Below are 13,604 nucleotides of genomic sequence, written 5' to 3'. Positions count from 1 at the left end.
AATCTACCTGTGATAGTGAAAACGAACAATAAAACCCACAAGACATGGGTAGAGTTTAAGGTCTCCCTTAGAACTTGTACGTTTTCTTAACCAGTCTCTTGTTCTCTCCTTGCCATTCAAAATTTCACCAAAAAATGATGTCTGAAGTATTGAAATACCGCAAATCTCCCCTTGTAATTAATACTGTGTGCTTTCTCTTTTTCTTTCATTTTTCAAGAGAAGCTTAGAATAGCCATTCTTATATTGTCATATTTAAATATGTATGCAAGTAGATGCTGCTGTAATGTCACACAAACAAATCCAAAAACCATTTGAAAGGCGTATTTTCAGCCTGCTTTACAACTTGACAAAACATGCTGGATGGATTAGCCATTCCAACCTTTTTGCAGGGTCTTACTTTCGTTGATTTATTCTCAGCACACACAGTAACCCCTTTTAAATGTGTTGCAGACCTCATAAATTCTTTGCTTATCCCTGCGGAACTCAGCAAGGATTGCAAACACTGTCGATGGACCTTCACAGCCTACAGGTACAGCACAAACTCATAACGGGCTCAGACATTCCCTCTGGTCCTTTACTGACCACCGTTATTGTTAGGGCTTGCAACTACTGTCTACAGAGTTCTGAAGGTTCACAGGTACAGCCCTCACACCACCCCTTCCAGGATTTTATCCTTCGCTGTTTCCTACACAAAAAAAAAAACCAGTCTCTAACATTCTTTAGAGACATTTTCCTCCCTATCAAAAATGCACGTGGCATACTGTCTGCACTCTGGGAAAGTGCAAACTCAAAACATGATGCCTTTTCCCAAAAAATCTTCCCTCAGATTTCAGGCATTTGTAGATTGTTTTTAAAAAAGTCGTCTTCCCTTTCATTCATTCACCTACCCATCCCTCCTCTTATCATAGAAAGGGATTTTGTTTACATTTAATAACAGCAATCTTTCAACAGCAGTAACTGTAGACATCCTCCTAAAAGCAATCTTCTAGAAATAAGTGAAAGTTAAACAGTACAATCTTACTTGGAAAAAAGGAAAATCCACTTACATGTCTCTAAAAAACAAAACAAAACCAAATCCCCCTATCAACAGCTCATTCCAATAAGATTTAAAACCCTATCTTTGTCATTTGCTAGTTTTCATTTTTAGATTTGTTCAAAGAAATCAGAAGAAGAATCCTATCTTTCCACTCTTCAGAAACACTTGGAACAGCTCTCTATATATTCCCACTTCTACTTAAGAGCTAACAAACTGGATTAATTTTTTGAGGTCTCTAAGTAGAAGAAAAGCTGAACAGAGACTTAAAAAACCCCTCTGAACCTCACACAAGGCTCATATTTCACAAGCTGACTTGCAGCAGAAATGTGCCACAAATACAACTCCCCCCAAATTTTTTTTCAAACCTTATCTGGGAACATTTTGCAAAATGGGCATCAAACAATTATTCCCTTTACACCACTAAAATTATACTTACATATGGCAAAGAGTGGGATAGAATTTCCTTAGTGTAAATGCTGAAGTGCAGTCTGCCAAACACAGCTAAGACTGAGCTGGATGCTTTAAAAGTCTGATGTTCAAAAGCTTTGGTTTGTTGTCTGCTGCAGAGTGAAATGACAAAATAAATGTCTTCCTACAGGCCACACAACACACAGATTGTATCTGCACAGTCCAAACTGGGCAGTACAATGCATTCAACCCCAAAGTTTTTCTGCTTATTTCTCGAAGGTCTGTAGTCAAAAATTGCCAGGGTGGCCAAATGCCCTTGCGCTTCCCCATGCTTTTGCAACAAATCACAAATATCTTAAAGCTTTTAAATTTATATGGGTTTAGCCTTAATTAACAGAATTCATTTTCTCTGTGTCCATCTGAGAAATCAAGGAGGTTTTTGCAAGCTGCTGCTGTAGGCTGAACACCAATGCTAGCAGTGTAACCGAAAGGCGAGCAAAGTGAAATTGGTTTTATAGCTTTTTTTTTTTCTCCTCCCTCCTTCAATATTTTGGGCCCCATACAGATGCATCCTGCCAAAATCTCTCCCCACTGCACTATCATTCCATGAGCTATTTCACACCTCCCATTCAATTCTAATGTGGAGCCAAATCCTCCAGACACTGCTGGTATCCAACGCGTGACAGAATGGAATCTTTCCCTGGACATTAGGAGAGGCCATGAGATGTCAGGGGTGAAGTATCTCCGTGGTAGAAATGATGCTCAGCTGTGCAGCTCCTTCCATGTCTTTCTGTTCATTGAATCCAGATGCCCCAAGTTTCTCAGCTTTGTGAGTATCTAAGACGGGGACACAGACTAACGTGCGAGAGCTGAATCACTGACTCCGGGCAGGGAGAAATTCTAGCTAGCTGGAAGAACTAACTTTAAAAGAAACAAAATTAAAAGAAAAAGAGGTGGTGACTGGTTCTATGCCCATCCTTTAAAGTGATGAGGTCAAGTACCAGTGTTTTCATTTTAGTAAAACACTGACAAAGAAGGTAAGAGAATTCTCAGCAGCTGGGCATGGTTCAGAGTCTCTGGATCTACTAGACAGCCTCTCAGTTAAGTCTCACTGAAAAAGCAGCATCTTCCTTAGCCAAGGCACAGAATTCACTACTTTATCCCCACACAGATCAAATCCCTGCACTGTATTCTCAGAAACACCCCTGCAAAGCAGCCTAGAGTCTGACAGAAGTGTCAGACAAGCTGCTGGACAGCCGGGCTCACCCCCATCGGCGCATCACCGATGCCTTCCACGCTACAGCCTGGCTGCTTGCTGCTCCTGGGGCTGTCTCCTGCTCTAATATATTCTGGAGGGTTTAAGGACACAATTATACCTGAGGGTGTCCTGTTAATCTTTAGTGATGTCATGAAGGGAGGGAGGAAGATCAGAAGTGCTATGCTTCAGAGTTTGAGAAAAACTATCAAATATTGTCACCTGAACTAGTCAGGAACGAATACAAGGTTTATCTCTGCATTAAGCATTACAAACACATATGTGAGGTCTCAAAAATGTATTGAAATTCCAATTTCCTTAAGTCCCCTGAAAAATCTCACTCTGGGTCACTGTACTGCTCTTGGCTGGGAGACAGACACATGGCCACCGTTAAATTTTGCCATGCTGCTTGTTAGCTTGTATTGCTTTTCTGAAAAGTCATTATTTCATATGAAACTGGCTACAGTTGGGTTGGAACAGTACTAGCAAAATGCCCAAAAACTGGTAATTTTGAGAGATGTTCACTTTCAGCCTCTCTTCCCTTTCCCAAGAGCAATATTTATATATACATATATAGATGCGTATTGTGTACTTGCACTGTAAAAGCTGACAACAGGGAGGAATTACTCTGTGTGTTTCTATCACACGCAGGGCTTGTAGCTCAGCTTGTGCCAAGCTCCACCTTCAAAACACAGCAGGATGCTTTGCTCCTCAGCGCTCTCACATCGCCCTACACCAGCGCGCACACAGGGCTAGTGCAGAAGAGCAAGTTCACTACAAATCCACGTTTCCGTCTCTACTAAAGCCACTCTGCTGGTACAGACTGACAGCAAATACTTCCCTACCCCACATAATTCAAGTGTAGGCAACACGGGTATTCCATACGCTTCTTTTTAGTGCATGAGAAGTGTCAGTAGAAGCACAGAAAGACCTTTAAAAAGAGACAGACACCACAGTGATTCTCATTTATGTTCCGCATAAATTGGTAAGATGGATGCTCGACATGAATCATGAAAAGAATTGCTACGCTAAGACTAGAAAAATGACCAGATTCAGGCATTCACTCTCAAGTGACTTTGTCAATGCAACGTCTCCCACAAACAACAATTTCATTCAACATATTAAAATGCGACAACTTATTACATAGCATTTTACAAAGTCACTATCTCGTATTAGCAGACAGGGAATCCGTGGTACAAAGAGACAGATTTATCTGCCCAAAGCATTTTGATACCACAGTAGCAGAGGCAGGGAAAGAATTTCATACCAGATGTCTGGAGACATAACTGGGAACAGATCAAGAATCCCCATCTCCCGGCTGCCAGCAGCGCGCCTTGATCAGCAACAACACTGGCCAGCATTTTCCCTCTCACGCTTCCCCCGTTTGTGTATCTGGTGTGTCCGTGTGTCGCCGTGCACTCCCCCGCTGACACACGGCGGATGCACACACAGCCCGAGCGCACACACACTTGTGCCTCCAGGCTAATCATTGTGCTGCACAAACTGTAGTGAGGATTATTTGCTTAAGAGACTCCTTTTTCTCCCCCTCGATGCTCTCTCTTTTCTTAAAATCAGCTGGTCGCAGTACCACAGACAGCATCCTTTTGAGGACTGAGCTAGTGAAGAAGTGGAAAAAAACCACACACGCCGCAGAAAAGTGTCATATCAAAATAGCACGGGGCTGTGTTGCCAAACACAACGCAACACGGTCCGCAGAACGGGGTGGGGGGAGAAAACATGGCATTTACCTGACAAGAGATCTGTACAAGGTAGACCAGTTCCTTGGATTCACAGCCGTTTCTTGTTACTTCATTCTGTTCCTCCGGGAGCGAAAGCTACACCAAGGGAGCAGGGAAGGGGTGGAGAAAAGAGGGAAAGAGAAAGACCAGGTCAGTGAGCAGGGATAAACCAGGCATGTAATAATGCATGAAGCACAACATTCACATCAACTTGCTCCAAGACATGCTGAGTATCAGGGAATCAGGGAAGCACTTGTCTGGCTGGAGCTGTCAGATCGAAAATATTCAGCGTTCATGGCTTACACAGACCCTCGAATGCCATTGGATTTTGGCATCTCACCTGACAGTTTAAAAATAAAAATGCGGTTCAAAAATAAAACAATCATAGGAAGGCAAACTGTTCGAGCCAGAGATTAAGCCTCTAGCTTAGAAGTCTGCAAAATTAATTGTTCACTGAAAATATCTCTATAAATATTCATATATCAGATAACTGATTCTCCCCCAATTTTATTCATTTTTTACTTTATATGTTCAGGCAGACATTAGATAATAAAACATATCTCCTAATTTCAGTGTTGTCAAGAGATTCACCTCAACTGAGAGCTTTATGGCACCATTCATCACATACACAGCCATGAAATACCACATCAGGATGTGCCTTTTTTCAGAGCAGTGAGGAGAGATTTAACCACGTCATTCCTGTACATGTAGCAGCAGGACTAGTCCTACTACTGGTCCTGCTACTCCCACTAGTCTTGATATCCTATACTTAAAATGGCTTACATTTGACAATCATCTCTGAAAACAGAAGTTACAAACTGATCATAAGCAATTAAGACTGTTTGCAAAGCAAATGAAAAACCTGAAATGTCTTCCAAAAACCTGTTTTACAAAAGAAAGCAGGATTATTATTTAGTGCAGAGCCCCGGGAAGAGAAAACCATGAAATGCTCCCTTAAAGGTGCACAGAACAGGATGAGGTATCTCAACTCTGCACACACAGACCCACCACTGCTATCTTCACTCCTTACGTGATGGACGTTAAATTGTACAGCGAGAGCACTGCTGTACTTGCCAGAAGAGTTATTCACTTGCTTTCTTAAGCAGAAATGATGTCAGCTTAAAAACAGACAGCGCTGCAGAAGAGTCCAGGACTTTTTACACAAAGATCTTTTGGAACAACACTTTTTCTCTTGGAAAACGTGTACATGAAAAATTAAGTCTGTAAAAAAACCATAATTAGCTAAGACCAAAAAAACCCACAACAAATGAAAGCAGAAACAAACCTAAGAGTGAGGAGAAAAAAAATATTCACAATTTGATGTATTTTCATGAATGTAAGCAAAAAAAAAAAAAACAAACCACGTGACTAGAGACACATAGCTCGTGAGAAACAGGGAAATGTAAGGCAAAATTCACTTACATATAAATGACCACTGATACCCGAACTGAATTTAACTTTGAATTTTGCCATTTTCTTTCTCCTCGTTGTAAGGAAGTTGCAGAGCACACAAATTCAGCGCTCTTCCTTCACCAGACAGAACTTCCTGAATACTAATTTCTTTTCTGAATGTTGTATACCGGATTGCAGATTGTGAAAAAGATTTCTGGACCAGAGAAGGTATTTGGATTTTCATAATTTAGTATATTTTTACAGCATTAAATGTATTTAGAGGAAGAGGAAGAGCACGTGCAAGTGCTCACTGCTCTCTCTCTTGCTGGTTATGCAAATAAAACTTTCTCCTGCTTTGTGGCAGTCCTTTCTGGGGAGCAAAAATCCTTTCCCATCAAAGGATTTGTATCAGAAATCAAGTCTGCACTGTTGGTCTTCACTGTTGCCTAACAGTGTAGAACACTTTAAAAAACAAAATTGTACCTAACTGGGGACATCTAAAGCCTCCTGTTGAGGCTGCTCTTCACATAACTAGGACACAGAAAGTCTTAAAACACTGAGCGAGTTCTTGAAGATGAAATCCACTCAGCGTCACTTCCATTTGGATACTGTCTTTACTCCATCATAAATCACCTCTCTAGAAAACCCACGAAATGTCTCCCTCAGCCACTGTTGCAGCTGCTCCTGGACCATTTTCCCAGCACACTCTCGCCTTTTCGGCTTCCGGACAGCCTCTTGTTCCACCTATAAATTTTCCCTTCAAAGTGAACTTTCTTCTTTAAAGTTTCCCAATGAGAACTTTAAAGATTTTTTTACGCATGCTCACATCCTTGTAAGGTTGGTGTGTAATACTGTCCCGGAGATAAATCTTTCTAAATGCCGTGAGGATCTTTCACACCGTGAGCCCAATTCTACTTTAAAAAAAAATCACATTCCAGAAAGAGGCAATTTTAAAGATTTGTAAGAGTGACTTTTCAGTGTGTGTAAGAGGGTGTAGCCTGCTGCCATTAATGTGATTAAATACAAGCATTGTTTATTTCTGTATCGCATATTCCCCCCACACTTTATCATCATTCTTCGCTATTACATTTCATATTTAAAGTGCTACTAAGTGTTGAAACTAACTTAACAGCCAAGGAAAAACAAAATAGCAAAGCATGAAGTAAAGGAAAGCTAATACATGGCTGGAGGTATTTTCCACTTTTGTCAGGTAACAAGGATCTCCAGTTCAATTAAACGTGGGTTTCCTACTCAAGGAGAAAAGTTTCCATCCTTTACTCTCTGCAACCAACGCGGGGCAGAAAAAGGTGCAGGTCCAGTTAAGACACCAGTTGAATGGCTTCATCCTTCCTCTTACATATACAGTAATTCACGCCAGTTTGGACTTAAGTCAAGCCAAGTCTATACATGAACTGTCCAGAAATACCAAGTGAATCATCTGTAGGCGTGAGGTCCGTGTGTGTAGGACACAGCAAACATTTCACTGGGTAGAGCATTCCTACCTGAGCATCACTCTACTGATTTATAGTCATCGACTTTACACCCACATAGTTAGTTTCCACTTCAGTGCTTCTGAATGTCCCCATTTAGACAAAAACTCATTGTAGTGAGAAGTGATCCACTCTACTGCCCTACCTATATGCAACTGTCTTATTTCAGAGTACATTTGTGTGGTGGTTTAGGCCCTGCCGGGACCGGAGACCACGTTGCTGTTGTCCCTCCCCAACCCTCGGACACAAGTAGGGCACAAACCCCAGGTTAAAATAAGAAGAAATTTAATACAACAGTGTAATAAGCAATCTGAACAACAACAGTAGCAATGATAACAATAAACAGTAATAACAGTAAACAAGACAGAAGATATACAGAGAAATACCTCAATGGTTACAGACAGCTCGCTCGCATGCTCCCCACCACCAAAGCCACAAAGGAAAAAGCTTCCCACGCTGCCCCGATGGACCTGACCTCAGCATGGTATGAATAACCTGCCTGGAGATCCCTTCCCCCTCTCTGCTGGGGAAACGTAACCCTATCCTAGCTGAACCAGGACAATTTGCAAAAGCTAACCAAACAACTGCCCCTCTTCCTGCAGCCAGCCTCGTGCCTCCTGAGACTGAGAGAGTAGAATTGTCTACACAGGAAAATCTACTGGTTTTACCCTGTAATGTAACTGTCTTTGCAGCAAAACACCCTGGAAGATGAAAATTCGCCTATGTTCCCTGTTCCCCATGTGGCATAATTTTTGTTTTGCTCTGAACATGCATTAATGCTCTTCCAAAAATCGTGGATGTCATGATGTTTAAGAGCCTTTTCTCCTGCAGCATCCCTTATGAACAAAACATCCTAGAAAGTACAGGAGCACCTGGGCCTGATTTGAAATCCAGGGACCACAACGCAAAGGCCTCTCTTGACCTTAGTGGACTCTGAACATGACTCACAGGCAGAATTTGGTTGACTCCAAATTGGGAAATGGATTTTCATCTTCTCAAAGGACAGACCAAAGTCACCAGGGTCTCCAGGATACCCCTGTAACAGTTTCAGTGTGTATCACCCGAGATAGCTGAAATAATCTGACAACAGCACTTATGGTAACTGATGAAGGCGTTAAGCAGCATACCTTATATATAGGGCTTGATAGATAATCTGAAATGTTCATTTTTCAGATTCAAAATGGCTGTCGAACTTCCTGAACTTGATAAACAATTATGGTGCATTAGGTTCTGTTAGGTTCATTTATTTTTGGCATATGCATGCTCAGCTAGCAGAAGTAGACACGACTGCCTTCATAAATTAGGTTTATGGTATCCTGCACGTTTCAGCAGTAGCATTTTATGACACACAAAGAAAGCCTTAAAGATGGTTCCATGAACACGTCACGCTAACAGTGGTATGGGTAACACAGAGCTCTGTGAACATCAGGTCAAAGTATCGTTTAAAATTCAAGAGGTATTATCTTTACTCTGCTAGAGACGAGTCTCCACTGTGCCCTCTTGATGAGTGTATCAAATCCTGGAGCAGACAGGCAATTTTTTCTCTACCAGAAAACTCATTTTATGTCGCTTTGTGCAGCTCACTGGTAAGAGCTGTAGTTCCTAATACAAAGATCTGCCAAACGATGGGTAACTATAACAAACCAAATAGCAGCAAAGCCTTCCAAGAGCAGGAGGCTAGCCAGAGAAGCTGTCAGGATCTCACAGTATCTACAGTAACAGTTTCACCTCTGTATCTTGAAAGACAAAATTAAGTCACATATCTTGCTCATAGACAATATTGCCAGAAAGAGCAGTGCTTGCTCGCCAAGACTTTATTATCATATACACAGGCAGGACTAGCTTAAAAACGCTTCTAGCTCATGTGGTCTTCCCACTGTCTGAGAAAAAGGAGCTCACCTCTAGTACGCCAGCAGATAAAGAGTGATTACAGGAGTCTCCCGCAGAGGATAAGTTATTGGTTATTCCTCTTGTGGAGATAAACAGCAACAAAGTAAACTGGAAGAGCAAGTCAGTTCTGACACGGCACATTCAGAAGCCTTATTCACAAGCTTTGCAGGGTACAATTCTGTGCGTGTGCATTTATCTTCCAGAACAGGGGTTAACGAGAGCAAAACACACACTCTCATCTCTCCTCTTCAAAGTGGCTTTGGAAGCTCCCTTCTGCTCTCCCTCCAAGAATAATCCTCAACTCAAACTCTAGTAGATCTGCGCTTGGAGCAAAGCAGCAGGTGTTGCAGACTCATTTGTTTGTCTGGAGCTCCAGGGTTTCAAGGCTACTGTGAACCTGTCTGGAAGGCACATGGGACCTGCCACGTTCCCCACACAGAGATCCAAAAGCGAGGGCTAGTGAGTGCAGAGAGGACTTTAATTAGCAGAGGCAGCTTTTAAGTGACGCTGTTTCACGAGCATGTTTCACTTGTCAGCGTCACCACAGGCAGAAAAAATAATCGAAATACAACTTTTGAGACTCACGCAATCGGGTTTTTTTTGCTGTAAACCAGAGTCATGTTCTTGCGTGCTCCTCTTACAAGCCACAAAAACTTTAAAAAATCATTTCAAGGAAAAGCACTACATAAATCTGTTGCCAAGACTAGGATTGTTGGCTGCTAAATTAAAGTGCCAAATCCTTACCAGGTAAGAGCTGACTCTGCTTTGCAAGGTCAGGAGGGTTGTGTCTGCTTCTCCTCGCTGCGCCTCTGACCCCCACATGTCAGAGTAAGCTCATTTTGATAGTTTTGGCTTTAATTTCCTTGTTTGCCGAGTGATGTTAACTCCATCATTCAGCTCTCCTGATGAAAGGGTAATTTGTGAAAAGCTTGGGAAGCATAGATTTGATTAATCTATGAAGCTTATTTCAACTTCTGCTTCATAAAGGCCTGAGCACACTGATCTCACTCGCGCACGTATCTCAGCAAGGGACTAACACGGGGCTGCTGGCAGAGAGCTGGCGTCCAGAACAACACATACTTAAAGAAAAGGTTACGAGGGCTTTGGCAAAGCTATCCTATGTGTTTGATAACTACACTGTGAACTTGTCTTGCTCCCAGAGACAGAACTAACTGTGCACTGTGTTGTTATTTAAAGCTTAAAATCTTACCTGCAACTAAAAAATATTTAGAAATTTAAAAAAAAAAACCCAACCAACACACCATGAAACCACAAACAGAAAAGAACAAAACAGAAGATAAAAGAAAGAAAAAAACAACCCCCACCCACAAACCAAATCCTCCTCCCCAATGGAATTAAGGTTAGAATTTAATGTGGAAGGCATTAAGTAATTAGATGATAATTAGAGAATGAAAATGGTTGTCCAGGAAAATACGTTTGATTCCTCCTCCTTTCAAATCTTCTCCCTATCTGTTTCCAAATAGATGGAGCAGAATCATTCCTCCCAAACTCCAAACCTGCTGGCATTACCTCTGCTTTAATTCCACCAAGAAACCACCTCAGGTCTGAGGCGTGGAGCCTCCACTGACCTGGGACAGCCCCGGCAGACCGCTGCAGAGAGCAGCAGAGCCTGGGGAATAACTCTTATGACCTCCTGGAGTTGATTGCAATATTCCACACTGCATTTCCCAGTTCTTATCTAAATTCCCCTGAAAACAAGGCCCTGACTGGGAGCCAGTAGAAAGTCTATAGCTTACACATTACTGCGTGTGCACGCTGGTGACTGGCTCCTGCAAAAAGTTTTAGTGACACTATTCATATATAATTGACACAATATTAAGCCGCTGGGAGCAATTACTGACTTTTCCAGCGAAATGTAAGCACAATCACACACATGCATTACCAAGCCTGAGCTGTCAGATACAGTTCTGGCATCTCATACCAAGATGCTGACAGAAACACGCCTGTCCTTGACCCCAAGCTGCAGGTGCAGCCCCCCCGGACACAGGGTCCTGCCGCCGGTTCGCTCTGATCCGCACGCGGGAGGTGTGGTACCTGCCTTACCGCCACCAAACCTGCCCTGAAACAACGAGCACGTTGCCACCACCTGCACGTAACGTAAATCAAAGGCATATTCTCGTGTGAAAAATGTATTTCGTGGCCAAAGTAATTAAATAGGTAAAATGAATACAGCTGCTCTCCACAGATTAAGAGAAACTGCAGTGCTTCAAAATGTTAAAATTAGAGAAGTTTGCTATAAAGCCTCATTAGCAGACCCACTCCTTTCACTTCACACCACAACCTGTCCGCATGTATTTGTTACAGGGTCCGGGCAGGACCAAGAGGTCACGGGAGTCTGGAGCTCCCCAGTGCGGTGTGACAGGGCAGATGGCAACGAATCAGCCGCACGGGCGAGCATAAACCTCGACAGGTTTCATCCCAAACACAGCGCACATCTGTAGAAATCTCGAGGAGAGAAGAGATGTCAAGAATGCTGAAGAAGTGTCTTTCGCCAGGAGTTTGAAGTCAGTGGAAAGGCTGATGCTTTTCCTGGCAGAGGATGTGTCATTGTTCCAAGGAAACCTGGTAATCTTTTTACGTTTTTCCGAGATGGAATTTAAGGTTAACTCCCTGGCGAAAGCAGCCAGACACATGGCAACTCAAATTGCTGCTGCTCACACTCAGCCGTAGCAAAAGCTCATTAAATTTCCAAACCACTATTACATCTGATAATTTTTTCTGACAGTATTAGGAACAGACTTTTTCTTTCTTTCTTTCTTTCTAAACCACCACACTTTTAATGTCTCCTTGATGTCTGAACTCTCGTTAATTTACGATGTTTGTGCAATTTCACAAATCAGACGAGGGAAAAACCACAGGACAAATGCCACCTTTATGCATCGCTTTGGAATGTATGTATTGGGTGAAAAGTATGTCTGATGGCCAAGAGCAAGAAATATGAGGCTAATTTTCCTGTGAAATATTGCTATGTTTTATTTTTAAAAAAGCTTCTAGGGCCCAAATATCCTTGGGACAAATCCTGAAGAAATTAAAAGCCTTAACACTGATCAAACTCAGAGATGCAGACTCCTTATAAGAAAAACCTTTTATTACCTCTCGCGGCTCCAGTCCCTAACAGACAATACTTCCAGTATCTCCTAAATCATCCTGGTGATTCAAACACCGCTTCATCTTCATTTGGCTGAGTCCATTACTTACATCTGTTAGTCTTGTAATGGGGCACCTTTCAAGACCTGTTTTTTGATATATTTGAAGATATTATTTTATTGTATTTGAAATTTCAGGTTGGCAAATCTTTTCAAGCAGGGAAATATTTTCTAACTAATTACTCTGACACTATAAATGTATTTATCTGGCCTATTTTTCCTCTCTCCAGATTTATCTTGCTAAATGTACTAATTATACTCCCACACGGTTCCCCATCTTCTCCTGTTTTCTCCTTTTCATACTGAACTGTGGCTTCAGCGCAGGAAAAGAACATTTCCGAGAGCGGCTTCTTTATCCAAGCATAAATATCCTGAAGTAACAATGAAAGTAAAGACAAGACAGACATGTTTAAAGAATATCTTTGTACCTGAAACTCCGTTTCTTCACTGCTATTTGAAATCATCCCTTTGAAAGCTCAAAAGCGGTACCTGAGAGCAGCAAAAAAAAATCAGAGCTCAACAAGACAAAAAAGAAAATGCATCTATAAGGCCACACAGATTACTACTCCAAGGTAACCACAGTGTGACAAAAATCACTCACTGCACGTCTGAACTGCCCAGAGCACAGTGTATCCTCCATTATCCCCAGAGGATCGATGAAACCCCGCAGGCCTGCCGCACTCAACTGCCATCAGCCAGGGTGAAGGACACGCAGGCAAAGCTCTCCCAGGGCGGCTGAATTCTCACGTCAGTTCTGTAGAGTGTGTATGATGCAACCGTGTGGAAGCATCACACAGATTAATTTGGGCCACTAAGTTTGGCGCCGAGTTTCACTGCACAGTTTAACTTTGTATTTGGATGCTGGAATGAAATTCAAAATGCACTTCTGCAGCAAAAAGGCAAAATGTTCCCATGAAGGTTCCCTGTCTTCCCCCATGTACTGAGCAGAGCAGGACAGAAAACATCACGGGAACACGCAAGGAGGATACTAGCAATAGAAGTGAAATTAAATGCTGGCTTAAATTCTCTTCCTAGCAGACACAAATTCACATCAAATCACAGGTGTGCTCAGAAGCAGCATTTTATGCAAGTACAAGCACTAAGTAAATTTAAAAGGTTGTGGGATGTGTGTTTTACTTGTAGTTACTTTCAGAATTATTTTAAGCTTGCAAATCACAAGAGAGAATTTTTTCCTATGGAAGCATGATTATTCAGCAGTCAGCACGC

The 13,604-nt window shown here is 42.1% G+C and overlaps 1 protein-coding gene across 3 annotated transcripts in view; it reads right to left on the bottom strand.

The window, feature by feature from the left end:
* ARHGAP32 (Rho GTPase activating protein 32) overlaps nucleotides 1–13,604 on the bottom strand; it is a 260,901-nt gene that overhangs the window by 100,996 nt on the left and 146,301 nt on the right. For all 3 annotated transcript variants that reach the window (XM_074927289.1, XM_074927290.1, XM_074927288.1), the window contains one exon: nucleotides 4,448–4,534. In XM_074927289.1, coding sequence (XP_074783390.1) covers nucleotides 4,448–4,534 — 87 coding nt within the window. The remainder of the gene's footprint in view (nucleotides 1–4,447; nucleotides 4,535–13,604) is intronic.

Source organism: Athene noctua, chromosome 26, assembly GCF_965140245.1.
Source record: "Athene noctua chromosome 26, bAthNoc1.hap1.1, whole genome shotgun sequence".
Lineage (NCBI taxonomy): Eukaryota > Metazoa > Chordata > Aves > Strigiformes > Strigidae > Athene > Athene noctua.
Note: the sequence above shows the minus strand (reverse complement) of the source record. Positions and strands in the feature narration are given on the sequence as shown.